The sequence below is a fragment of the Mastomys coucha genome, unplaced genomic scaffold (assembly GCF_008632895.1).
Source record: "Mastomys coucha isolate ucsf_1 unplaced genomic scaffold, UCSF_Mcou_1 pScaffold1, whole genome shotgun sequence".
Classification (NCBI taxonomy): domain Eukaryota; kingdom Metazoa; phylum Chordata; class Mammalia; order Rodentia; family Muridae; genus Mastomys; species Mastomys coucha.
The window spans coordinates 32,870,143-32,897,563 of NW_022196891.1; the positions used below are offsets into that span (position 1 = coordinate 32,870,143).

Below are 27,421 nucleotides of genomic sequence, written 5' to 3' on the forward strand. Positions count from 1 at the left end.
GGTCAGAGCCCCAGAGGCTAGGAGAGGGCCCATGGGGCAGGAACCTCAGGGCCACGATGCAGAGCATGGCTTGCTGGCGCAAGCTACTATCCAAGATCCCAGTGGGTTCTTCCAGGATGAATGTCTAGAAAGATCAGGGAAAAAAAAGAGAATTTACCTCAAAGAGGGATGCCAGCCCCAGGTTTAGGATGAAGGTATGTTCTGTCTCACCTCAATTTTCTTGGCCAGAAGGGTTTTAGGATAGTAGTTATTCATGTTGCCATTGGCCTGGTCACGCACAACGCTGCTCAACGTTGCCACAGCGTTCAGGAAACTGAGCTTGTCTAATTGGGACTGGGAGAGAAGACAAAACCAGTCTCGGGGCAGGACCTGAGACCTGTATCCCACACTCTGCCCGCTCCCAACTCTACCAGACATCACTGCTATTTTGAGCCCTTATAGCCTTCTGGAGATAGTAGGGCCAAGAGTCTACAAGGAAGATCCTTTAGACAGGAGGGTTGCTGTCACCCTGTCTAGTGGCCTGGTTGCCATGATTTCCCCAGATCAAGAGCCTCTGAGAAGCTGACATTTGGGAGGGTTAGGGATAGGGCTAAGGGAAGCATTGACCTTCAGATTTTCCTCCTGTGCTCCTTAGTTCCCAAAGAGTACCAAAGAGCTTCCTTACCATCTGTCCTGGTTCCATAAAATCCAGAATCAGCTGATAGGCTTCTTTTTCTGACTGGCACAATCCTGAAAGGGGGAGGGGGAGATGTCGTTGGAGGAGATCAGCTAGTTTTATCAAGCTGGCTAGGGAGAGACAAGCCGCTCTTCCCTTCCCCCACTTCAGTGAGATGACGACGATGAGGTGCAGTATGGGAATTTGTAGGACTTCTCATTGAAAACATGGAGGCCAACATGGAAAGCATCCAGGTGTGGACTGGAAGAGACTTTCTGCATCAGACATGGTCACTGATGCCAGAATGATTGGGAAGAGAAAGGACCTCAAATCACTTTCAGTGTCTCATAGATTTCTGGGACTGTCCAACACTGGCTTTGAGATTTCTGATTGTGAATGGACTTTGTCTCAAGACAGCCTTGGGAGCCTTTCTTGTCAACCAAGGGGAGATGCATATAGCCTTAAGGGCCTGCTACAATGAGAAGTAGACAGAGATTAGGAGGGAAGACTAGGAAAAAAAGCCTGATTATCCCAAGTTGAGTCCAGAAGGGATAAGGCAAATGACTGAGAGTCCTGGCAATGGAGGGTATTGGGAGACACAAAACAGCATAGATAAAGGGCCTAAGTGCATACTCTGTTATCCCTACAGACACAAGGTTCCAGGCAGGGCTTGAAGCCAAAGCGCAACCCTCCCATTCACTAGCCCTGTGGCCTGCAGCAAATGAAGCTCTTTTTTGTTTTTTTCTTGGTTTTTCAAGACAGGGTTTCTCTGTCTAGGCCTGGCTGTCCTGGAACTCATTCTGTAGACCAGGCTGACCTCGAACTCAGAAATCCACCTGCCTCTGCCTCCCAAGTGCTGGGATTAAAGGCATGCGCCACCACTGCCTGGCGCAAATGAAGCTCTTGATTCAGTTTTCTCAACTGTGCAATGGCAAGGATAGACCTCTAATGAACTAATAAAGATAGACAGATTCTTAGTAAATTAAACCACACCCCCATCCCCAGGCCCAGTACAGTAGTGCACACCTTTAGTCCTAGCATTTGGAAGGTAGAGACAAGAAAACCAGGAGTTCAAGGTTACCCTCAGCTAATAGTGAGTCCAAGACAAGCCTGGACTCCATAAGAAGAGACTGCCTTTTTAAAAAGGAGAGGATCAGTTAAGAGATTGAAACAATAACAGGAAGCAACAAATGGTATCTTTCCCAGAGGGAGATAATAGCAGGAAGTAATCATATCTGGTATCTATGTTGATGAGCAGTTGAGACAGATGGAGAAGATGTGAGCCTGAAAGCTAGAAAGAGGTCAAGATTTTTTAGAGTTAGGAGTGTAGCTCAGTAGTAGAGCACTTGCCTAACATGTTGAAGGCCCCAGGTTCGATTCTCTGGTACAACTGCTAAACAAAAAATTAATTAGGCATAGTGGCACACACCTGTAATCCAAGCACTGGAGAGATAGAGGTAGGAGGGTCTCCCCTCCCTCTTTCAGTTGAGGCCACCCTGAGCTATATAGTTGAGTTCTGAGCCTGCCTGAGCTATGTAGTCAAATCATGTGTCAAAAAGTAAAATTAGATACAAAATCAAATCAAATAGGTGTAGTGGTACACACTTGTAATTCTAGTATTGTCAGGCTGCAGAAGAGGGAATCAGGGTAATTGTGAGGCCAGCTTGAGCTCCAAAATGGACTAGGAGCCAACCAGTGCCATGGTGCCACAGAGCAAGATGCTGCCTCAAGAAAAAAAGAAATTAATCTTTTGGTCTGAGAAACTAGAAGGCTTGGGTTGTCGTTTGTTGACTTGAGGGAATTGAAGATGGTAATAAAGCCAGGGTTCATTTGGAGCATAGGCCATGTTGATTCTGAGATGTCTACCTGGCATCAAAGTACAGATATCAATAGGCTTTGGGATGGGGTGTGGTGGCACATCCTTGTAATCCTAATCAGGAGGTTGAGGCAGGAGAATCACAAGCTTGAGTAATTTGGTCAGACTCTGTCTAGAAGAGGAGGAGGAAGAAGAAGAGGGAAGAGGAGGAAGAGGAAATGGAAGAGGAAGAGAAACAGGAAAAAGAAGAGGGAGGGGGAAGGCCAACAGAATAACATAGCAGGTAATCAAGCTAGCCAGGAAGTCTGACAGCCTAAGTGCAATCTTCTAGACCCATCTCCTGTAAGTTGTTCTTTGACCTCCACACATATGCCATGGCATGCATGTACATTGTACATGTGTGTGCACACACATGGGAGAGAAATAAAGTGAAATTAAATTTTAAAAGATGAAGGCTATAAGAACTTGGAATTTGGATACCCCTGGTCTAAAAATCAAGTGTTGGTTAGAAGGTTGTCGGCCTGTAGGTGGTATGGAAGGATCAGCTCTGAACATCTAGGGCTCCCCTGAACATCTAGTTGTCTCTAGGTGAGCTTTCAATATCTCAGACCACATCAGTGTGCAGCTAAACTCCAGGCCTCTGAGGGAGATGAGCCTGCAAAAGGAGCAGGCCTGTAAGAGACGAGAGCTATGGAAGGGATAGCCAGAGGTAAGCCGATGTGTGCCCTTTGAGTGACATCTCCAGCAAGGGCCAGGCAGCCATCATCACTGCCAAACTGCCACAGTAAGATGAGTGATGCCCAGGCCTAGAGAAAACGGCTTACCTGATAAGCTTGGCTTTAACAAGACATCGTACAACGATGGCCGGAATGCTATTTTGTTCAGACTTTCCTCCTCAAGGTGTAGACTCATCTGCACATCCAGGACAGGACCCAACAGCTTGTAAATGAGACCAGGAGTCAGGCCTGATGAGATGCTGGTCTTCTTAGTCAGGCCTGACGAGATGCCGGTCTTCTTAGTGATGCAGGTTTAGTGTAGGGGGAGGCTGCAGGAGGCAGCCTGACCATTTACAAGGACAGGGTTGGAGATAGCCGAGCACTATCTCACACTATTGCTCAGTGTGAGGATCTGCGTTTATCCGAGGTATGAGGGCAGAGTTCAAAAAACAACAGAACCACAGGAACTGACCGGACAGTGTCCATTCTGGGTTCTATTTGATAGTTTGCCATCTTATCTCCTGGTTCAGGGGGAGGTGCACAACGCCCTTGAAGAACCCTGAGACTTTATGGGTCATGCAGGCACCAGGCAAGGATCTCCTGTGACAATGTCAGACTCAGGCTGACTCCCAGGGACGTTTATCTATGGCTCTGGATGTTTTAAAGTCAACTCCTGAAGCTGTTCTTAGCAGAGGGGCTTCCTCCCTGTACCCTGGGATGTCCCTTCTGCTGTCTGGTAGAGGAGGCTAAGCGTTCCACATGCCTGCCCAGCCCAGACGTGGATGCTCGGGTGTAGAGATAGCCTGTGGACTGGAACTGAAAGGAGCTGAGCCCAACCAGTTCCTCACACTGGTACATTTCATGGCTGACTGTTTACAAGAACTTCGCCATCCCCTCTTTCTTTTTTCTTAACAGCTCTCCTTCCCTACACGCATACACACTTTTCAACCTGCTTTGCCACCTAGACAGTTTATCATAGCAGAACCCTCTGAGTCTGGGGCAAGCTTTTCCTGGAATTAGGGGTGGGAGCTGGAGAGATGGCTCAACCTGTTAAAAGCGCTCATGGTAACTCCAGTTCCAGGGAATCTGATACCGTCTTCTAGCCAAAGTGGGTACTGCACACACATGGTCCACCCATATACATTAAAAAACAAAAACCAAAACCAAAAATCCCTAAAATGTATTTCTCTGGGCCTAACGGATAACAAATGGCTAAAGTACAAAACCAAATACTTGCCTAACATGTGTGAAACCCTGGGTTTCCCATCCCCAACACAGAAAAAAATAAAGTTCAAACTCACCACAAAATAAGTCGAATCCAAAGTCAAGTCCTTCCTGGCCACAGCTAATAGCTAAATTGATGTTCAGGTCTGAGACAAGGATGCCCACAGCTTCTCTAGAGGCCCTGGAGCCCTCTTCCCTTTCCACCCAACCCCTAGTGTGGAACCACCCCGGCCTAATAAAGCCAGGCCCTTGAAAGCCAGATTCCTAGTCTCTAGGGATGGCCACCAAGTGCAGGACTGGAGTCACCTCTGCATATCCATCTGCCTGACCCTTTGTGACCTACCTCTTCCTTGGCTGTGGAGAGAAACAGGCAAAACAGAGACCCCTTTCTCTGCCCTGGCATAGGGCTACCTCAGACTCAAGCCACAAGCTCTCCAGAAACTGTAGGCCACAGCAGGCGCTCTGCTCTCAGGTCCTGAGTACCCCCTACAGGGCAGCAGGAAAAGTTGCAGCCCCCGCACCCCGACCCTCACCCTTTTGCAAAAACACAGAAGGGATCTTAGGGATAGCCCCTCCATACCCAAAGAAAGCCTGTTTTTCCAGTCACAAGAACAATTTCTCAGAAGCCTCAAAACATTGCTTGGCCTGGGCCATCTGAGGCCGGAGATAAAGCTGTCCCCAAAGCGTTGAAGTGCCTTCCAAGGTAACTTCATGGAACTGGAGTAAGTAACCATGAGCTACTATGAGGTGCTGGGAATGAAATCTGGGCTTTCCAGTAGAGCAGCCAGCACTTTCACATTGAGTTAAGAGTTCAGGCTCCGGAGACCTCATGGAACTTTGCTAGATTCCCTTTGGTTAGAGAAGCAGCTTGAGTGTCTGTCACCCTGCTTACTCCCTAGAGTCATGGCCAAGGCAGTTGGAAAGATCAGGCAAGCATCTCAAGGAGTCCGTACCACGCTTGTTCATAAAAAAACAAGAAACAAACAAACAAAAAACTCAGTGCGCACACACAGAATCCTTCATCCCCAGTTGGGCCAACCAGATTTTATTGAAGTATTTGGCACAATGTTGCACAGTCTCAGCCCTGCAACTGAGGGCACCGCCACTGTGCAACCTCACGAGATAGCTGTTAGCTGTTAGGTAAGACCAATAAGTTAATGTGAGGGATGCTCACGTGAGGGATGCTCAGGTGTGGGGAGGCACTAGCACTCAGAAGTCTCCCCACTCTGTGATTCAGGATCTAAGGCACTTAGGGATCCAGAGAATACGCTGGGATGGGGGAGGGGAGGCATCTATACACGGGGGGAAGGGGCTCAGAAGCCATACAATGTGGCGAGTGGAGGTGGGACTACTGTAGGGTATGGGAAGAACACCATGACAGAAATGCCCTGTGCCCTGAGTGTGCGTCACAGAGCACATAAAGGGGAGAGGAGAATTCTGTCCAGCATCTGGGAAACAAGGGAAGAGTCCCTTTTGAGGGAGTACCACATCCTGTCTCCAGCGATAAGAAGCAACAGCTATCTCAGAAAGAGCTTCTGGGGAGTCTCAAGGGGCCCTCTATGCCACTTGTCCGGCATAAGGAGGCAAATGCTGTCCATTAGTCCAGCATGATGTTAGTCCAAAAGGCCAGACTCTGGGCAGGGGGGGGAGGGGATAAAGCATAATCATGTTATTATTAAAGAACCTTGAAGACAAATCATAGATAGAAATACTCAGGTCAGGACTTCTGGAAAACACATGTAAAAAACAAAGGTTTCAGCTCTGCGTCATCGGCCTGCGATGGGGGTAGGAGAGCCGAAAGAAGCACTTAAGGGTGAGGGGGATCCTCAGCTCCAGCTCCAATGTAAAAGTCTTTTCCAGCACTGGGCAAGGCTTTCGGAGGAATCACACTTGGCTGATGATCTCTCCATTCTCAGGCACGAAGACTTGCACTGGGGCCCCGTCTGGCGACCTCCGGAGCACACACACTGGGGGCACCTGTCACAGGCGGGGAGAGAGGAGAGGCAGATGAGCAAACTGTGTAGGAAGTTCAGCACAGCAAGCTCAGTCACACCGTTCTCTTTGCTTAAAGGCACAGACCATCAATAGTGAAGCCCCGATGCTCTGCTCCTGCCCCCCTCCAAGGAATGGTGCCCCCAGGTACCACCCCTGATCCAGGTTCTTTGGGGTGTGCCGGGCACCCCGACCTCCTTCTCCACCTTTCCCCGGGCTCATGTCTCATCACCGTCCCTGTCTGACAGGTTGGGATGAGCCAAGCCTAGACCAAAGGCAGGTCTAAACTCGCAGCAAGGGAAAGGCACGTCGGCTAGAGGGTGTATAGCCTGGGACTGGGCCAGGGTGCTGCCCAGCCAGGAATGGCAGCTGCAACAGCCCAAAGATTCGGGGGGGCGGGAGATGATGCAGCTGGGCTGCTGGGAATCTGGGGTCTCAAAGAAGCAGCCTGTTGGTAACTTCTAGAGCGTGTCCCCTGCATAGCCTTCTGAATCAGGACGAGAGAATAAAGAAAGGATTCATGCTGGCTAGTCTCAGTCCCAGGATGAAGAAATGGGGCTTACAGAAACCAAGGCTGCACCCCTACATGAAGTCAGGGTGTTCAGGATCCTACTTACTTACTTCCGATACAACCTAACACACACACACACTCACACACACACACACACACTCACTCACACACACACACACTCACACACACACACACACACACACTCACACACACACACTCACACACACCGCCCCCTGGGAACCCCGGCGACAGAGCTATTGCTGATCTAGTACTCTCGCACATTGCTTTAACCATTTCAGCCCCTGCTCCACCCCAAGAGAGGAGTCATTTACTATGCCTATCTTTTAGAGGGGGAAACAGAAGTCTAAAGAGTTAAAGTAACCCCCAGGGCCATGGAATTTAAGCAGGCCTAGGATCAGAACCTGGTACTCTCTAGTTGTTAACTGTGAGACCGTCTCCTTCCCAGCCTGGCTACAGCGAGTTGCTTTCTATCAACCCATTTTCCAGATTCTCCCTTTGTCCCTGGGCCCTCTAGTCAGGAAATTCCAGGGCTTAATTTGGGTTGCACATTCAGTTCTGAGGAAGTTTATCTGTTTATCTGGGGATCATCCGTGAAGCCGTTAGGGGGAAATCTCCCAGCAATCTGTGAGGACCATCTATACCAGGGCACATTGGTATGCATTCTTGCGCTAGACCCTAGACACTGTAGGCACAATTAAGAGGCACCCCCAGGGAAGGCAGAAGTGCTTTTCAAAGCCAAGAGGAAATATTTTCTTTTTGGCCTAATTTTCCTAACTGGTGATTACTCAGCCAGAAGTCTGTTGGTCTAATTTCATCCCCCACCCCCAGGGGAAGCTGTACCTGTGTCCGGGGTCCCGAGGCCCGGCCGAAGCTCTCCCTCCCAGGAGGCAGACTCCTAACACGGAAAGCCCCTTGGCGGTCGAGCGAGTGGGGGCGGCTGCTCCGGAGACGCGCCCTCTCATGCCACCACTTGAGCTCCTCTGAGACTGCTGCCTTGCTCAGTCCCCGGCCCGCAGGATTGTCCTTTAGTGAGGGTGTGCGCACAATGCGGCTGTGGGAGGGCACCAGCCTCTGGTAACGCAGGGGCGCACCTTCCTCGTCATAGGCTGCACGACACAGCTCCCACTCGCCCGGCGGCAGGTGGCCCTCGGCCACCATCACATAGCGCCCCGTTGGGAAGTACCCGGCGGGCAGCAGAAGTTTAGGGTAATGAGTGGCGAGCTCTCTGCCACAAGCTGGGCCCCAGGCCCCACGGTGGCGAGGCGGCTCAGGGGGACAGAGGGGCCGCAGAAAAGAGATGTCTGGACTGCTGCTGCCGGGTGAGGTGGGATGGGAGATGCTGGAGACGTCAGAGCCGCTGTCTTCAGAGCAGGAATGGCAGGCAGGGTGTGGCAGAGGGGGCTTGCTGGGCGTGAAGCAGGAGTCTGGCACTGTCACTGTGTAATGAGTGGGACGGCGGCGGGGAAAGGCACTGCGACCTCGGCCCTCCGCACCTGCTCGGAAGGAGTCCACCCTGAAGAGGGAAAAACAAAAAAGAAAAAACGAGAAAGCATTGAGTTGGGGAGGGGCCATATCGGAGTGATAGAACCTTGGATGCCAGTGTTCCATCTCTAGGCCAAGGCAATGAGCATGTACTAGGCCTTACTCGGCAGAGCACACAACCTAGTCTTGTCCTAATAGGCAGAGGCAGGGCGTTTCCTCCCTGGGTGCCATATTGCTATACTGCCCTTGTTCCCTTCCAGACTTTTCCACATCAGGATCAGTTGATTCTTGAGCCACGAAATTCAGGTCACACAAAATAGGATAGTATTACATACAACATGCCCTGTAGACTCTAAATCTCTGGAGTACTTAGAGTTCCTACTACAGTGCAAATACCATGGAACTAGTTCATATATTGGACTACTTAGGAATGACAAGAACCTGAGGGTCGGGGAGTGTGGCTCAGAGATAAGAATATTAGCTTAACATGAATGAAGTCTTAGGCTCAATCCCAGCCCTGCAGAAAGAATTGGTACATATGTTGTTGTTGTTGTTTTTTAGCAATTTATTTTTATCTTATGTGTGTTGGTATTTTGCCTGCTTGAGTGTCTGTGTGAGGGTGACAAATCCCCTGGGACTGGAGTTACAGACAGTTGTGAGGGGCCATGTGGGTGCTGAGGATTGAACTCCGGGCCTCCAGAAGGGCAGCCAGTGCTCTTAACTGCTAAGCCATCACTCCAGCCCCAATAAGTTGATTCTCTTTTTAAAGTATGTTGGTTTCTCAGTCGATTTCAATCCACCAATAAGAAGGGCCAACATTCTGCTACATCCATGTCACATTTCCAGCCATCGAGGGTATAGTATGTTAACAGCATTCATGCAGACTCTTAGTGGGTAGACATCAAGTACCTAACTTAAATATGAAAAGCTTTCATGTGTTCCAAAGGGCAGGTGCTTGCAGCACAGGGTGAGGGAGGGCTGAAATCTAGCCCCTGCTTCGCTTATATACTGGGCACACATTGTTTCTAAAATGAACTTGGTAAGTAGGTAAAATATAAACTACGTTGTTTTACTTCTGAGCTGTTCAATGCTACCTGATGCGGCTTTGGTGGTACCAGGTCACTATGGCTGATGCCGCCTCTCAGACCTTGCTGACTAAAACAATTACCAGGTAGCTTGAAAAGAAGCATACAGTGATTTTCATTATTCATAGGTTTCGTATGTGCCAGCCCACCCACATCCTAAAATTGACTTGCTAAGTCCAAAATCAATATACACTGCATTTTTTTTTCCAATGGCTACTCTTGTTAACTTGACAGGCTCTAGAATCACCTATGAGACTGACCTCTGGATATGTCTGTGAGGGGGTTTCTATACGGGGTTATTTGAAGTAAGAAGACCCTCCCTAAACATGGGTGGCACCTTCCCATGGACCAGGGTCCACTTCCTGTGGCATTACTTAGAGCACCTGGCGGGGCAGACCACTGTATTACTGTTTGTGTGTTCCTTTGTTTGCTTATTTGTTTTGAGACAGGCTGGCCTGGAATTCGGGGATCCACCTGCCTCTGTCTCCTGGGCTGGGAGCACCATACCTGGCTACTTTACATTTAAATGGCCCCACGAGTGATGCTGAAGTGTGCATGCATGTGTCTGTGTGTGCATAGATATGTCTATGTATTAAAGTTAGTGATAAACCTTCCTAAACCTTTAATATAATTCCTCATATTCTGGTGACCCCCTAACCTCAAAACTATTTGTGTGGCTACTCCATAACTGTAATGTGGCTGTTATTAATCATAATGTACATATCTGTGTTTCCCGATGGTCTAAGGCAACCCCTGTGAAAAGGTCACTAGGCCCCTCCCCCAAAGGAGTCGTGACCCACAGGTTGAGAACCACTGCCATAGGAGATTGCATTGTTTACAGCCATGTTATAGACCATAACTACCATGAATAATGAGACCCAACTGTACATCAACTGAAAAGGAGGACTAGGCATTGTCAGAGACCAACAATAAACCCCTGTCCTCTACCAATGCAAGGGAACAGAGCAAGGCTGGAAACCCCAAGTTCTGTTTCCTTCATGGATGAGACTCTTTGGGTTCTGCTAAAGAGCAGCCTCTTTGGAGAGGCACCCCAGAGAGGGCTGCAAAGGGGTACCCAAGGCACTAGCCACGTGTCACCCAGGGTGTCTCAGCTGTACCTTGTACCTTGGGATAGGAAAGGGATGTTCCCTGCACCTCTGAGGTAGCCATCTTACCTTAGAGACTGTGACTGTCCCCTCCTGCCCTGCATCTCAGGGGTGGCTGGGGCACTGGTGCGGCCCTGACGCTGGCTGGGCACATTTCGGATGGGGACCACGTGGTAAGAGGCTGCATCCAACACCCACAGGCTGGAGGGGCTGGGCTGGTCCTGAGGAGTGGTGGCCGGGCTGCTGCAAAGGAGTTGAAGGTAAGTCACTGACTGCGATGTCTTTACTTAAAGGCTCAAGAGACAGGGAACCCCCAAGGAGAACAGTTGCAAAGTGCCAGCACCCCCAACAAGCTGTCACTTCTCACACCTCTAGCATCGCATAGCTCAGGAGTGTGATCGCATGCCTGCACATGACCCCCATCCATGCCTCCAGTCTGGACCACTCTGCCACTTCCCTCCTCTTCTGGGTTCTCCCCTACCGCCTTCCTCCCCAGTCTGACCTGGACTCGCTACCAAGCTCAGAGGACTTCCTTGGCTTCTCATAGGGGTGGTCCAGGCTGGTCTCCTTCCAGGGACTGTTTTGGATGGGAGCCCGTTCCAGGCCGCCAGATTCAGGTCCTGTTGGCTGCAGGCCCTCAAGGCTCTGGGGTGGGAGAGGCCGTGAAGGTGGTGCCGGTGACTCTGGGGGAGGTTTTGGCGCTTGGGAGTCTTCTGCAAGGGGGTAGAGGAGGCAGAGGCTCGGGAAACCTGCTCAGCAAGTCCCAGCACAGCCTTTCTTTGCCTTGCTTCCCTCAATGCCTTGACCTACTGCCCCGGGCCATAGCCCCAATCCCAGATAAGAAAAGTGGTTTTCTTCCTAGGGACTCCCCCCCACTCCCACCCCTAGTCCTGCTTTAATTTACACCTGCTTCCTCTCTGATGCTCTCTATCCCACTTTCTAGCATTCACCTACAGTGCCTTTCTGCAGCTAACTAGCTTTCTTGTTCCTGCCTCACCTAAATGCCCTATTTCCTTATTGGCCTAGGCACACCCTGGCCACACCTGCATCGCCTTCTTAGTCCACTCTGACTTGACATTCTTAGTGTTTTTAAACAAGGTCCTTAATCCACAGTCTTGTACTTCCCCATCCCTGCCTTCTTTACAACTGTGGCAAAGATCTTAAGTAGACCATTCCTTGGCTCTAACTGGCTCCACCCAAATATAGCCTCAGAGCAAAAGAGAGACACCCAGGCCAGGCTAGAGCTCACCTTTCCCTTCCTCATTGAAAAGGTCCATTAAAAGAGGAGCTTAGCTCATCCCTAACCCTCAATGCGGCACGTGCCTGGACAGATACTGACATCGGAGCTCAGAAAGACCCTTTGCTGGTACCCTAAACCTTCCGGTCCCACTGAGTGTCCTCATTAGGAAACTCTGCAAATCCCGCACTATCTTGATCAAGTCCCCAAACTGTCCATCTCACCTTCCTCCAGGAGCAGCCCATCAGACAGGGAGCTGTCGTCAGATGCACTGAGCTCTGGAAGGAGCAGAGGGAGGAAAGAGAAGTGAGACAATTAGCCCAGTGTTGGGCAGCAGTATATAAACCCTAGCCCAACTGCTCCACCCGGACAGCAGCTGAATCTCCCCAGGAAATACCCACTATGTGCTAAAAAATGCATCGTGAACTTAGTCCTTAGAGGTAGAAAAAAGGTTGACATGTTAGGGCTGGGAGACAAAAAAAATGTGACTGAAATCACATTCCAATGGTTCTATCCTTAACCATTTGACAATGAATAAGCCATTTCAATGCTCTGGAACATGGTCTCCCCATTAGCTGGAACACAAGCAGGGCTCTCTGGTAACAAAGGAGAAAAACCGAGAGCCATTTTAGAAGGCACATAAGATGCCAAGCCTTTTGCCAGTCTGTCTATGATCTTCAAACATCACAAAGGCAACCCACCCAGTTCCACAGTCTCAAAAGCAAGAATTCCTGTGGTACCCACAGGAGAAGTCAGGGTGGAGAGCTGGGCTGTGGGGACTCATGACACCAACTTAGGGTTGGGGGTCTGGCCAGCTGACCCTAAGATGAGTCGCTTCCGTCTGCAAGTGCTCTTGGCAAGTCGCCTGAGGGAAATGGAGCCACTGGGCTGCTTCGTGTGAAACAATTGCAGCTGTCACTCAGGAAATCGGGGGAAGGGGCTTATTCTTGCTTTTGCCCCTGAACAGACATGCTTTGGAGTCTGAGGCTGTGTGACCCACATGAAACCTCAGAAATCATTTTCAACTGTTTGGAGATAAGAAGACATTAATAACGGCTAATATTCCTACTGTGCCAATGCTTTCCTAAATATGTTGCATATGCTAATTCATGTAATCCCTTCACAGCTAAGGTAGATGCTATCATCGCCATGCCACTGAGGAAATCCAGTCTTAGCCCATCCAGCAAGGAGGTTTTTGTCGATCTACCAAAAAAGGCTGCTGATGAAGAATTCACACCCAGACAGTCTGGCAAGAGCCTGTGCCCGAAGTAACCCATGCTCCTTGATTGGTTCTCCTATCAGCCAGCACACATCACGAGCAGAAAGTTCTAAGAACAAACAGCCTTAACCATCCTGAAATCTTCTGTTACAAGAGAGGTTGGCATGGCTGGGTGGTGGAGGCACACATCTTTAATCTCAGCACTCTAGAGGCAGAGGCAAGTGGATCTCCGTGAGTTCAAGGTCAGCCTGGTCTACAGAGAAAAGTTCCAAGACAGCTCAGGTTACACAAAGAAACGCTTTCGTGGGAAACAAACAAACAAATAAAATGAAAGGGGATGAAGAGCTGGCAAACCTTGGTCCACAGATCAAGTCCAGTTCACCTAACCACAGCTGATTTCACCAACAAAGTTGTTTTAAGACACAAGTACAGATTCGTGATGTCTGGCTGTGTCAGCACTAAACATGGCAGAGTTAGTTGTGAGATGAGACCGTAAAGCCCACAAAATCTAAAATTATTCGATATCCAGATCTTTACAGAGGAAATTACCGCGGCATTCTCCTCTGTGCTGGGCTACCCCAAGTAGCCAGCCGAGGTTTTGCAGAGCTAACAGTTAACCTTTGCTCTGGGGTTCAGTGGAAGAGAAACCCTCTTACTGAATTCTCCTTCTCTTGGGTTTTTGTCTTTTACAAAATCCTTAAAGTATTTGATCTTTGGCAAATGTCAGGTTGAAGGAATTACCCACGTGTTACTCTCTCAGCCCCAACAGTGTATCGTGGGTTCAGATTGTAGGCTTCCGTTAGAATGTCAAGGCCCGGAAGGAAGACCTCCTCCATCACCTCTGAGGGCCACATAAACAAGACGATCAGTTCTGTGGGTCAAAAGCTGCATGCTGTGAGGGAACTCTGGAGACATGAAAGCTGGGGAGCACAAGCTGACTGCAGCAAATGGCTCCTGAGATGCCCAGCCCTGTCCTAGCTCAGTCACGGTTCACTCCGGTCCTGCGCTCTATCCACCATGACTCTCCCTGGGCAGCCATGGCCGAATACCCCAGGCAGAGATGAACCGACGAGACCATTCTTACAAAGCTACCCTGCCCCACAAATCAAACCATACGATATGAGGCCACACTTACTCAAATTAGAAAACTCTCTGCTCAGTGAACGGGGGTCAGGGGGCACAGTTCAAAGGTTAGTGGCTACATGCAGCTTGCAGCCACACAGCCTTTCTAGCATCACTGGGGTTCCTGTTGGATAGTGTTGCCCCAGACTGACGCAGTCAATCAACACACACAAACAGGGCACCCACTCCATCACTCATAATAAAAACTAGCTCAATACCTGTCTGCCCCTTGCCACCTGCAGAGAGCTGACTAATTAATTACCCTCATCTGGCTAATTACTTTCTCAAATTGAACAACCCTTGTGTGCAAAAAGGGGGTGGGCGGAGTTTCGTTTTGACTTTTTTTTTTCTTTTCTTTTTGGTTTGTTTGCTTATTTTTCCTTTTTAATTCAAAACACCCTCTAGCCTCAAACTGATTATTAATCTCTCTCTACTTCCTCCTTTCCAGGTGAGTACAGCTGACAGGAGAGCCGCAAAACAGGAACAACTAGTCCAGAGCCACCTCCCTTTCAGCTCCCGGGTCAGGACACTAGAACCCAGAACCTCAGGCCCGTCTGGAGGGCGGGGTCCGTGCGGGAGCCACACCATTCACCAGCTGTACCAGCTGGGCCCTCTGCCCTCTCTATCTTCTCTCGGACTAGAGGCCCTGAGAATATCAGCCTTCTCCCTCCTACACAGGGTTAAGCCAGAGCCCTAGGCATGTCCTGGCCCGCTTCTCCACTTCCAACAAGGAGTGTCATCAGTCACAATGGCAGCAGTAGTGACATCCCCCCCCCCAAAGCCCCGCCCTGTGCAAAAGCTCCCAGCAATGCCAGTGCCTATGGGCCCTGGAGCTTCTGAACAGTACGCGTGGAGAGGGACCAGGGGGTTAGAGACCAATTGAGACAGGTCACATCTCTACACTAATGGCCCCTTCAAGTACAGAGGTGGCCCTTGGGGACCATTATACCTCTGTCAGCATCTGCCTTACCATACCCAGGGCCTATGGGAAATGAAGAGCAGAGAATGATTCTTTCCTTAGAGTCTTGGCGTGTGACAGTGATATCTCGTATTAGGGCCAGATTCACTGAAAGCAGAATAGGGTCTGGCCACTAGGCCTGGGTTTTCTGGCCAGTCGAGACATGGAAGAACACATTGTTCCTTGCCATCTACTCCAGGTTTCCAAGAGTAGCCTGGCTGGTGTCTGTTCACACACCTCATCCTGGAGGTCACAGGTACTGAAAGCAATGCCTACCTGTGTGAGGCATGCAGCAATGGGGACTGGAGAGGACCTCGAGGCTTCTACTGTGTGTCCATCCAGGAAAGAGAAGAATTGCTGGGCAAGAACCAGCTGATATTCAAGTATGGACAGGCATGAGGGAGCCTGTCACTTCCCAAGCTGAGCCTGAGGCTCTGGGTAGAGAGTAGCTGGTCCCTCGCACCATTTCCTTCAGACACAGCCAGGCATGAGACTCCGGGGAGCAGGGACTGGAGGAATGGAGGCTTACAAGTCCCAACCTGACAGCATTTGGGTCAGGACAAAGAAAATGGTCCCACCTCAGGGCTCAAAAGCACTAGAGGCTCACCAGACTGGACACACTGAAGTCATTTGGCTGGCTCTGGTTCTGAGGTGCCTCGCAGCCTCATCTCTGGGTCAGGGCTCAGTCAGTAGGCTACAAGAACGATTCAGCACTCTTGGCCAGTCGCAGACACTGAGGGGGCCGAGGGGGGACGACTGGATTTCAGTGTAAACACCCCTGAGTTTGTGGCCCTGCACCCATCAGTCATTGGCTACCTATAGCAACAGCCAATCCCTAAAGATACCTAACTTGAACTAGAGGAAAGTGCATCGCTGCAGAGCCTTCGGCTTACTGCACTTTTCCCTGAAGATAGTATTTGAGTTTGAGTAAACCCTTGGATTACGATCAAGCAGAGAATGCCTTCTGTCTATAAGGCTTGTGGAAGTGGTATACTATGGGGGAGATGCAAAAGGGGGGAAACAGAGTGAAGAAGGTCTCCCAGAGTCAAGATGCCTTATGGGGTACATAGGTAAGAAAGAACCTGTGTGGACCCAGAAAGAAGTAGCCTGATGACGCTAACGTGAAACATTAGCGCAAGCGCTAGCCAAAAGCATGATGCGGGGCTGCATTGGCTGCGCTGGCCGACGCACGAGAGCTGTGTGATGCTTGCATGGCTCAGCACAGGGGGCTCACCTCTGCCCAGGGAGGGCACGGTGGTAGGAGGGGGTTCGCTGTTCCGCCGCCGATCACTCAGGCAGCGCTGAAGGTCCCGCAGTTTCTTCTCCTCCTGCAGCGCAGCGTGCTTCCGCTGCCTGCGTGCCTGTCGGCTGAGGTTCTCCTCTGCACACAGCCTGCGAGCTGCCTCGGCGATCTGAAGCTGCAGGGCCAGCTGGCGCTCCAGGCTGCTCAGGGGGTCCTGAGGGAGGGGTTGGGAGTGAGGGCCAAGAGGGTCCTCAGCTCTTGGGGGACAGAAGGCTCCAGCAGCTCTGACCCGGTTGTGAGCAGACTTACAGTGTCCAGGGTGGGGCACGGAGAGCGGCCCAGAGCCAACTTGTCACCATAAAAGTTGGCATGATCGTCCCACCCACTGCTACCTGCTATGCCAGGCTGGGAAAAGACTTAACTAGGTCACCTTCCTTTCTGACCCCAAAAGACCAAGCATGGCAACCCATGGGAATCTCTCCAAGAGAAAGGTCATCTAGGGTCAGAGCAACCCTACTTCCTTCCACCTAGGCTGAGAAAGGGCAGGCCTTGTGCCACACCAACCTCCCTGAATAGACAACTGGCTCTGGTTATTGGTATTTTTAATCCTCTGCCCAAGGGGCCAAAGCTGCTGAGGTGGCATGCTTACTCAGAGCCATCTGGACTATTCCTGAGAAGCTGGGATTGGCATGGCCACCACCCACACTGGATGATAGGGGTTGCCAGTGCGATGGACTGCTTCAGTAGTCAGCCTCTGGGGATGAGGTCTAGCGACCGTCTCCTCTGACGTTCCTCACCTCTCTGTGTAGGGCCCACTCATCCAGCTTGTACGCTGCTCCAATCCTGCGGCGGACCTTCGGGGTCTTCTCACCAGGCTTAAGGGGATACTCCGCTGGCAAAGTACCAGTCAGCTCCTAGAGGGGGGCAGAGTCAAGTCAGGCCCCTCCGCCCCTCTCCGCTTGCCCAGCTATTGACCAACCATTTAAAACTTGCCATCCACCTCCGCATTGCGTGGGCCTGACATCCCAGAGGCCCTTGAAACCCCTGGGCCCTTGTAACCCCTGCCCACCTCATCCCATCTGCCACAGTTGTTCTCTTTCCTATCCTTGAAGCACACTTTTCCTCCTTTTGCCTTCTCATTCCCTCTGGTCACTTCCTCCTGAGGGTCACTCTGACCCAAGGTACAACTATCAAATGTGCTTCCTTCTCTTTGGCCCGTCTGCATCCCCTCATTTCTTCCTTTCCTGTATTTGAACCGCCCTGCTCAGGTCAATCCAGTGTCCAGGTCAAACCTACGTGACAGAAACTCTAGGCCCACACCTCAGTCTAATTTCCAGTCCCCTAAAAGGGCTTTCCCCTTGGCCTCAATGTTCCAAAACAGTTTTGGGGTTCCTCAGATGGCTGCTAGGTTTGTCGGGGCAGGGACTCCAGGAGCCTCACCGCCTCCCTCAGGCAGAGTCTGCGCAGCTCCTCCAGGCAGGCCTCCAGCCTCGCTTCCAGGGCCCTCTGCTGCTTGCGCACTGCATTGGTCAGCTCTTTCGTTGGAGAGACAGGGCTGTCCGGGCCTGCAGGGAGATAAGAGACACTTGCTCAGGAACGCTGAAGCAAGGCATCCCTAGGACACTGTTGGCCACCTCTGGGGGAGTACACACCCGTACCGTCTCATGCTTGCCCACAAATTACAGGCTAGCCATTATGGTTTGTGTCACAACCACATCATGTCTCCTGGCTGCCCAAAGGTTGGTAACTTTATAGTTCAAAGGGAAAGCTGTCCCACCAGGTGACCTGAGTGTGGGAGGGGCCCATGGTCAGAATTGTATCTTCTCTTCCTCCTCCTCCTCTTCCTCTTCTTCCTCCTCTTCCTCTTCTTCCTCCTCCTCCTCTCCTGTCCTCTATCAAAACCAGGCCAGACTAGACCCCACAGGCTCAGGCTTAGTAGAGATGGGACATTAACACCAGTGAGATATGGTTTTTTAACTTCTTAGTAAGCACTGGAGCTAAAGGTGGACATAGCAGATCTCTGCTCTAGATAAGATAGAAATACCTGGCTGACTGGTGCCTTCCAGCAAGGAAAACTGCAGTTCCTGGAGGTGCCAGATCTTCCAGTCTTTCCACGTCTCCAGCAGGAGCCCCTCCATTCCCTCCTTTCCCCAGCCCTTTGGGAGTTTTAGCCCAACTAGCCCAGGGCCTAGGGACTCACTCTGGAGTCAGGCACCAGGGCAGGGAATTTCCTAGATCCACTCACCAGACTGCAGGATGATGCCACTGTCGGAATCACTGACTTCATCCTTACTCTCCATGATGAGTTTCTGGGAGCAGGGGACACCGAGGAGGGAGGGGCTGCACCGGTCCCAGCCTGGGCCAGGATGTGTAGGTAGTCTGGAGTTTTCCCAGCTTTTAAGAGAAGATACAACCAAAATGCTCTATATGAAGTCTCCTGTGGCCTGACGCTTGAGGGTCGGGAACGGAAGCGCAGATCGTGTCTCTGGAATGATCTGGGGTGAGGGGTTCTCAGAGCACTCTCTGGGGTGGGAGGACATTGCAAGGGTGCAGCCTAGCTCCCCCCATTAGATCTCCTCTCCCAAAAGTTCTCCGGGTCCAAAGGAGTTTACTACACCGGTGACTGTACAAGAACAAGAAAAAGAAGAGAGAGAAGAAAAGGAGGGGACCAGAAGATTGGACAGGATGGCAAAGCAAGGAGATGCCAAGGACTCATCACAAAGTATGACTGTCCCCAGCTTAAGAACATGGAAGACACACCGGTTGAAAGCACTATGAGAAAACGCCTGGATAGTGAGCACAAAGCCAAGGCTGGTCAGGGGCCCAAGGACCAGGGCACCATGTTGTCTGGACCTGGTCATTCACCAGGCAGGGGAAGCAGAGAGGTGTACTGAACCTCAAGTCACCAGTATACCTAGGTGACTTCTCAAGGGGGATTAACTGCAGACCCTACTGCAAGCTGGGGGGGGTTCTGTTGGATTGTTGGTGGAGACAATGGCAGGTAGAAGTTGCCAAGGATAGAAAGGAAAACGCACGTTTCTCTGCTTCCCTACAATTGGACGATGACACTTTGATGGTGTAGGTACAGCCCAGCTCACCTCTCACCAAAGCAACACCTGTGACCACCCCTATCTCTTTCCCAAACCCACACCCTCGGTGGGATCCCAGCTGGCCAGGGCTGGCAGCTGTTGGCTAGAGCAGGGCTGGGGAGGAGAGGGTGGAGTCCAGGAGGAGGTCTGGAAGGAGAGGCCAGCCACCTCCTCACTGAGTCAGCCCATTGAGCAAGAGTCCAAAAGTCCTTCAGAGTTTCTGTCTGGGGCTCATCCTGCTGCCTCCAGAGCACAATGGCAGAGAGGGGGGAGGGGGATCTTTCCTTGCATGACAGATGACGGGGGCAGAATGGTAGAGAAGAGGGGGCACTACTGTCAGCTAGGCTCCCCATGTCTGCCAACTGAGCCCCAGAGAGGGTACACAGCACAGCTTATCAGGGCCCCGTGGGCAGCAATAGTGAAAACCATGGCCCTGAAATTCACATGTACTTTTTGCACTCTGGAATTTCAGTTTTCCAAGCAAGTCTAGAGGATGAAATGGAGAATAAAAGAAATACAAGTTGATGAGGTGGCTTTGCAAACGCACTGAAGACTGGCCATATGACCCCTGGCGCTTCCTGGAGCTTAGGGTCATTGGTGGCTCACGCTGTCCCTTTATCTCAAGTCCTCTCTAGCACAGAGAAGCAGGCAGCTGGGCCTTCCTCCCGCCCTCCGAAGAAGGCAAGATCATCTCAAACTAGGAAGTAGGACTCTTATCTAGCAGGGCTGGCAGCTGGCACCTGAAGCCAGTTTGCTTTGGACAGAGGGAGGGGGTAAGTGGGAGGGAAGCTATCAATTAGTCACACTTGTTAATTAATTATTAACCACTAATAAGTTGCCTTGAAAGGCTGAAATAACTCGGGCCCTCCCTCGAGGTAGAGGGCGGAGTAAGGAGGGGGGTCAGACTGCAGCAGACAAGAGGGGCATTCGTTCTGACCCTAACGGGTGTTTTAAGCATGCCTCTCCTCCAGCTTCTCTCTCCTCCAGCCTCTGTCACTCACCAGGGACCCAACATCATCATCAATCACCAGGGTCAACTCTGGGCCCACTTGCTGCTTCGAGGAGGGCAAGGAGCGAAGGCCCAGAGAACTGTATTCCACCATCGGTTGTGCGGCTTCCTGGGACAGCAAAGGAAGGACTCTGGCCTCAGAAGACACAGTGTCCCTCACAAGGACAAGGAAAATCAGGAAGGCCTAGGGCCCTTCCCAAGCCCTATGTCTGAATGAGGACCTTCTAGGCAATACCAGACAAAGAATAATACCCACACAGACACAGAGCATGGCTCTCCCATATGAGGAACTTTCCCCCACAGTCCATCAGGGCATCTCAGACCCACCCAGAAGAGCTCAGGCCTTGGTGTGAAAGTTCTTACTTTAGATAAGGGCTGTTAAGATAGCATCCCCACCCCCTCTCCAACTCAGGAGTTGTCTCTACCCCTCGGTTGTTCCCAGGCAGCCCAGACACTCAACAGAGAGCCCCAGCAGCTATCATCCGTTCAAGGCTCTCCCCAGACAAAGCCAAAGGGAGAAAGAAAGGCTTAGATGAAGGGGCAACACCAGCATCCTTTACCTCATGGAAGCCATTGGGAATCCTCCCCATCACAAAGGTGCCTCCAAAGCCAGGTCCTCTCTGCCCCAGCTCATCTCTCTTGGAAATGTAGGCCTGCTCATGGAGACAGGCTCCTTGTTTCCAAACCCACAACCAGTCCCCAGTGACCCCTGAGCTCAGAAATGATCTTAGGGGTAGAGGAGTGTTACCACATCTGGCTGGGGCTCCCTCCATTTTCTGGTCTGCCTGCTGCTCAACCCCAAAGATTGGCCTTACCCCCGCCCCACTCTCACCTGCTCCAGAGCTCACTCAGTCCAGATCAGGGAAGGCTCCTGCTACCAGATCAGGTCTTTGAGGCACCTCTCATGCCACCTCGGGGTCTCCCGGGTCACAAGCAGGCCACCACCGGGGTGCTCTGGCTCCCAGGAAGCTCAGCACACGCTGCTAGCTGGCCCCTGGCTCTCCCTCTCATCAGGTCCCGCCTGCCTGTTGTCCCTCCCAGGCTGCCAGGCCAGGGGAAGCAGGTTACCTGTTATGACTTGAGTCAGAGGGGAGGAGCAGGTGAGCAAGTCCTTCCCTGAACTAATCCGGCTGCTGGCAGTTGCCGGCAGGTAGCTCCTAGGCCTCTGCTCTTCCGGGGGGGCCCCCGAGGGAAACAAGGAAAAGGGGATCCCCATGAATGAGAACCAGAAGGCAGCGGAGTCAAGTTTCCGTAGCCACAAGGAACCCGAATACAGTGTGTTGTGCTAGGAAATGCTTCAGTGCCCTCCAGCCCCCTCCTGTCTCTCATGTATGGGTCTTCTTGACTCCCTTGTCTCACTTTCTCTTTCTAGAGATTGAGGAATAAGCTCCTCTCCCCCAAACAAAACAAAAACAAACAAACAGAAGCCAAAACAGAGTAAGAAACTCTGTCCGAAGGGAGCGTTTTTTTTGGAAAACCTAGACTCACAGAGTCCCTCTCCTGACACACAGAAATGAAGATCACAGCCTCAGTGTTTCCCAGATTAGGATCTAAAAAGAAAAAAACGTCAGACTGAGCTGGGGGCTATGGCAGGCACCACTAGCAATTTGTAGTCCCAACTACTTGGGATCTGAGGCAGGAGGATCACATGAGCCCATAGACGGAGGGCCAGCCTGGGCAACAGGGGAAGATACTATCTGAACAGACAAGCAAACAAAGACAAGCAAAACAGAAGGAAAAGGCAAACTGTGAGTTTATGGACCTCCGCGGTAGACTACAATCCAAGACCTAGAAAAACCACAAAACCAAACGTACAACAGAAACAGGCCCCGGGCCTCGGGGCTGCCTTCGCAGAGACTCTGCTAGGGGGACGAAGGACAGCGCCAGTTTCTTTTCATCCCAGCCACCTCAAGAGCACCACACCCCATTTGCAATCTACATGCACCCCAAACAATGTTGTCCACTGGGCACTGACCCACACTGCCTGGTCATCCCTTATTCCATACAAGAGCAACAGCAACCTTCATTCAACCTTAGCTCCCTCTCCACACTCGCTAAAATGTACCTTTGTCCCTGCAAAAAGTCAGCCTCCAGGCTCTCTGTCCACAGACCCTCAGGCAAACCAAAAGGTGCTTGGAATGAATACATTGCTTTGGAGTGGCCAGCGGACCCGAGGCTCACTGTTGCCTGCTTCCAGAGGACAGAAGGATACAGCAGACTGGCCTGTATCTCTCAGATCTTTGTCTCATCACCTCCCCATCCTCCACCTCTGGGATCCAGGTCTCAGGACTCAATACACACCCAAGCTACTTCCTTCTCCCAGGCCCTAGGGAACCCCGTTCTCACTCCCCATGCCCTAGCTGGCTATTAAGCATCCCCTGTGTACAGCTATGTCACAGGCTGCCACCACCCTTCACCAACAACCCCATTCCTTCTATACACAAACCCCCCTCCCATATCTTCACATTCCTGTACACACCCTCTCTCTAAACAATGCTAGCCCAAGTCCTCCAGGCTGACCACCTCCTCCAAGCAGAAGCTGAGGGGCCCTTGCAGGGGACAGACCCTCCCTACTGTGGGGAGCATGCTCTCTGAACCTCCCAAAGAACCCACAGCCTTTCCCATCCCCCCCAATCCTCCACAATACTGCAGTCCCTTTCCATCCCCCAACAGGTTTACATGTTCTTCCAGTGTCTGAAAGGGCTTGAGCTGCCTTGGCCCATCCCCCAGCTCCAACTGGGGGGCTGTGGTGGAGCTTCTAGAATCAGCTCATAGCTCAGTTTTTAATGTATAAGACAAAGAGATCAATTGCAAAGACCAATTATGCTGAAATACAGTTCTGAAACCATAAGAATGTATCATGTATACTCCATCATTAACTAAACAGGACCCAGCAAGGGGTCGTTTCAAACAACCGATAAATGAAACCCTTTACACATAACTGACCTCATGGGAAAGTCATGGGTACTGCTGCTGCAGCCGCCTGGGGTGTAAGTTTTAGACTCAACTGAGAACTCTGGCCTCAGGTAACCTCATCTGAATTCAGGGACCAAAAGCCAAACTGGGTTAAGGCCTGTACACACCGGGACATAAATTCTTTAAACTGTCTTCCAGGAAAAGCCTCCAGGCCTCACTAATGATTCTCAGTGCTTGAAAACCAGCTTTTCAAGAATGGACTTGAGCAGAAGCCAGGTCACGGATATCACAAACTCAACCCCCTTCTAGCAGAACGTCACACACACACACACACACACACACACACACACACACACACACACCAGCCCACCCCAAGAAATAGGTAACCTGCAAATAGGCAAGCCTGGCAGCCAATCAGCAGCTTCCTCACTCTTCGCTGCCCACCGATCAGGGTGGAAGACTTATCCTCTGCCCCTCCTGCAGGTCAGCTGTGCAATGGAGCTTTCTCTCATTTTTTGCAGAAACTCAGCGCTGGCCCAGGCTTCCATTGAAGACGGGTAGCAGTCCGTTGCTCAGTAATGGACTTACGGACCAACCTGCTTGCACTGACCCTTATCTGTTAAAGACTCCAAGTCCACACTCAGCATCCCCCAACTAACAGTCCTGCCAAGACGGGTGTTAAGGGAAGACAACACCAAGGGATAGGTGGGCACTCTTCCGGAGGTAGCTTGGAACCTGGAACTCAGCATCCATGTCTAGGAACCAGGAAGCTGACATATTCCCTGATCACAAATCCCAGGGGAACTGGCTACGAGGACAGGCAAGAAATGAGGTTTCCTTGTCCTGGAATCCCATCTAGGTGGAAGACAGCCCTTTCCACGAATATCACCTCTTCAAGACCTTTTCTGTCCAAACTCTCTCCCACAGACCTGTAACCAAACATACTCCACTTCCTCCGCTGTCCCCCAAGTTTCTGCGATACTTTAGGAGTCCTTTAACCTGACCACATCACCCCGACAGCACCCAGCAAAGCACAGCCATCATTGATTAACAAATCAATGGCCAGCCGTAGGAGCTCACTGCGGGAGCTGGGGTGCGGGGGGCGGGGGTAGGAAGCACGGGAAATAGTCGGGGACTCTCAGGACAGGAGGGGTGAAAGAATATCTGTTTTCTTTCTCCACTCCTCTCTGGCCACTAGGAAAGGTGTTCACCTCAACTGAGCCAGGGTGGAGAACTAGGGGTAACAGAGGATGCACCCTGAAATCAAACCCCCAAAGCTCTCCGTAAAAAGCCCCTTTGTCCTGTCCCCCCCAACCCCTCCCCCACCGCGCCCTCTCCTTCCAGGCCGGCCTGGGACTCGGGCTCCTTTTGTTTGCCTGCTCTCTGACTTCTCTGAACCTGGCCAGGAGATCCACCGGCCCGGGGAGAGAGTCGAGGGAGAGAGGTTGGCCGTTGGAAACGGCTTTGGGGTAGAAATTCGGGAATTCTCGACCCCTTGGTAAAAATTACCCCATTTCCCTGCAAGACTCCCTCTGCAGAGGATGAAGACCGAGGTTCAGGAGCTCGATCACCCCACCCCCCAACCCCCCCCCCCACCAGTTCTCCCGCGCTCGGTTCACTAAGTTTCCGTCTTACCTGTCCCACCGAGCTCTGGCGCCCCGCTCCTGCCCCCTCGCCTCCCGCGCCCGACGCGCAGCTTCAGGACCTGTTGGTCCCGCCCATCTTCCCTCTCCCCAAGGCTCACCCAGGCCTCCCCTCCCCGGAGGTATTTCATTTAACTTCGGCATTTGCAGCATCCCAAATGTTAAAGATCCCAAGACATCTGTCCCCTGGGGCATACCAAAGGCCCAGCGAAGAGAGGGGAAGATGTTAGAAGGGATTCGAGATTCTGATCCAAGAGACGGGGCGGGGCCTCACGTTGGGTTGGGACAGTGCCAGCCCGAGTGTACATCCTGCGGGAGCAACAGCGCCGAGGGGCGACGCTGCCCCCTATCCCCCGCATTCAGGCGGCCTTGTGGTGGGACACCCCCTGCTAGACCGGTTTCTGAAATCTGGGCGGGACGAGGCTCGACTAGAGGTCCTAGGGGCCGCCTTTCATCCCCTCGCTCTGGCCCGGCTGGGGGCAGTTTTCATTCCGGAGACCCGAGTGTGGAAGAATGAAAGGAGACGGCACGCCCCTCCCCCTCCTCGCCTATCCCTTCTGGCGGCCGGGGACTGCGGCGCGATCGAACCGTGGTCGCCTCCCCTCCTGAGTTCCTAGCCTTGTCCCTTTTGGGGGCGGCGGGCAGAACTCCGGCTTTGGAGGCAAGGCACACACTCACGGGCAGCGCCTCCTGCTGCTTGCGACGAGCCCACGAAACCATCCATTCATTCAAACTTGCGCTTTCCTTTTTTCCCGTTGGTTTGTTTACATTTGTGCTGCCTTTGCTAGGGCCAAGGCATGGCAGTTCAAAGTCCAGACTTCTTCACTAGAGGGTTCTTAAGTCTAGATCAAACTTGTATACGTTTGAAGACCAAGAGTCAAAGGGTAGTGTAGGCTGACCCAGGCTGAGGGTCCCCAGAGCCGGGCCAGAGGAGTGAGCTCTCTAAAGAGGGACCTTGACAGGCAGGACATCTTGGCAAAGGAACACAGCGGTACCTATTGAGCTGTAGGGGATTTAAGATAGGGCGGAGGGAGGAGGTTTTGACAAATTACAAGGGAAACTTGTGCACTGGGGGAAGAAATAATCACACTTTTCTGAGTCTATTATTGGATACTGGTTCTGAATTGACACTCATCCCAAGAAACACTGTGGCCCCCAAGCTAAAGTAGGGGCTTATGGAGGACAGGTGATTAATAAAGATTTGGCTGATGTCCAAGTCACGGAAGCCCCCTAAACTCATCCTGTGGTCATTTCCCCAGTTACAGAATGTATAATTGGGATGGATATATTTAGACGTAGGCAAAATTCTCACATTGGTTCCCTGACCTATGGAGTGAGGGCTATTATGGTTGGAAAGGCTAAAATAGAGGCCTTTAGAGCTGCCTCTGCCTAAGAAAATAGTGAATCAAAAACAGTATCATATCCCTGGAGGAACTGTAGAACTCATTGGCACCATCAAGGACTTGAAAGATGCAGGAGTGGTAGTCCCCACCACATCTCCCATTAATTCTATCTGGCCAGTGCAGAAGACAGATGGATCATGGAGAATGACAGTTGACTATTGGAAACTAAATCAGGTAGTAACTCCAGTTGCAGCTGCTGTACCAGCTAGTATACTTGCTTGAGCAAATTCAGATATCTCCTGGTGCCTGGTATGCAGCTATTGATCTGGCAAATGCTTTATTTCTCAGTACCTGTCCATTCAGACCACTAAAAGTTATTTGCTTTCAGTTGGCAAGGCCAGCAGTATACCTTCACAATGTTGCCTCAAGGTTTTGATTGTCTGTCTCTTCTACAAAATATCACACTGGTGCACTATATTGATGACACTATGGCCAATTGGACCAAGTGAGCAGGAGGTAGCAACCACTTTGGACTCATTGGCAACACATATGAGTATTGAAAGATGGGAGATAGACTTCACCAAAATTCTAAGATTGCTTACCTCAGTGAAATTCCTAGGAGGCCAGTGGTGGGGGGCATGCAGAGATATTCCTTCTAAGGTGAAGTTATTGCACCTGGTCCCTCCTACCACCAAGAAAGAAGCACAACGTTTAGTGGGTCTATTTGAGTCTGAAGAGAGCACCTTTCTCACTTGAATGCATTACACCGGCCCACTTACCAAGTGACTTGCAAAGCTGCTAGCTTTGTGAGGGGCCTGGAAGAGAAGGCTTTTTAACATCCACACTATTCTACCACTTGGACCATATGATCCAGCAGACCCGATGGTACTTGAGGTGTCAGTGGGAGATAGCGATGCTGTTTGTAGCCTCTGGCAGGCCCCTGTAGGTGAATCACAGAAGAAATTTTGGGATTTTGGAACAAGGCTCTACCATCATCTGTAGACAACTATTCTCCCTTTGAAAGACAGCTCTTG

The 27,421-nt window shown here is 51.3% G+C and overlaps 2 protein-coding genes across 6 annotated transcripts in view; both read right to left on the minus strand.

The window, feature by feature from the left end:
* Positions 1-4,785, minus strand: part of LOC116070267 (maestro heat-like repeat-containing protein family member 7) — a 33,529-nt gene extending 28,744 nt beyond the window's left edge. The window contains exons 1-5 of one of the 2 annotated variants that reach the window (XM_031341547.1): positions 4,489-4,785; positions 3,296-3,410; positions 665-729; positions 211-333; positions 45-124 (exon numbers count right to left, since the gene is read on the minus strand). In XM_031341547.1, the coding sequence (XP_031197407.1) occupies positions 45-124; positions 211-333; positions 665-729; positions 3,296-3,383 (356 nt within the window). In that variant the 5' untranslated portion in view covers positions 3,384-3,410; positions 4,489-4,785. Of the gene's footprint in view, positions 1-44; positions 125-210; positions 334-664; positions 730-3,295; positions 3,437-4,488 lie in introns of both variants that reach the window. The other variant, XM_031341555.1, reaches the window with a different exon arrangement.
* Positions 4,786-5,426: 641 nt separating this feature from the next.
* Positions 5,427-25,414, minus strand: Inava (innate immunity activator). 4 transcript variants are annotated; one of them, XM_031384020.1, is made up of 10 exons: positions 25,037-25,414; positions 18,633-18,781; positions 17,828-17,952; positions 17,185-17,301; positions 16,379-16,601; positions 12,070-12,123; positions 11,111-11,321; positions 10,678-10,851; positions 7,776-8,448; positions 5,427-6,388 (listed from the first exon to the last, which is right to left on the minus strand). In XM_031384020.1, exons 1-10 carry the CDS (start codon positions 25,237-25,239, stop codon positions 6,296-6,298), a joined length of 2,022 nt encoding a protein of 673 aa, XP_031239880.1. In that variant the 5' UTR covers positions 25,240-25,414; the 3' UTR covers positions 5,427-6,295. The 4 variants fall into 4 exon arrangements, with proteins under 4 accessions (XP_031239880.1, XP_031239884.1, XP_031239882.1 ...); XM_031384024.1 differs by lacking the exon at positions 25,037-25,414 and adding an exon at positions 21,318-21,502; XM_031384022.1 differs by lacking the exon at positions 25,037-25,414 and adding an exon at positions 21,046-21,249 and having other exon boundaries at positions 10,678-10,848.
* Between the last annotated feature and the right edge of the window lie 2,007 nt (positions 25,415-27,421).

What these genes read in the sequence shown, in the direction of transcription:
- Inava (XM_031384020.1), bottom strand. Translation starts at nt 25,239, where the DNA reads ATGCCCCAGGGGACAGATGTCTTGGGATCTTTAACATTTGGGATGCTG. An exon ending in TGGGCTGCTCCTGGAGGAAG is followed by an intron (nt 11,322 to 12,069) that starts GTGAGATGGACA and finishes ACCCCCTTGCAG; the next exon opens with AAGACTCCCAAGCGCCAAAA. An exon ending in CCTCGGGACCCCGGACACAG is followed by an intron (nt 6,389 to 7,775) that starts GTACAGCTTCCC and finishes CGCCTGTGACAG; the next exon opens with GTGCCCCCAGTGTGTGTGCT.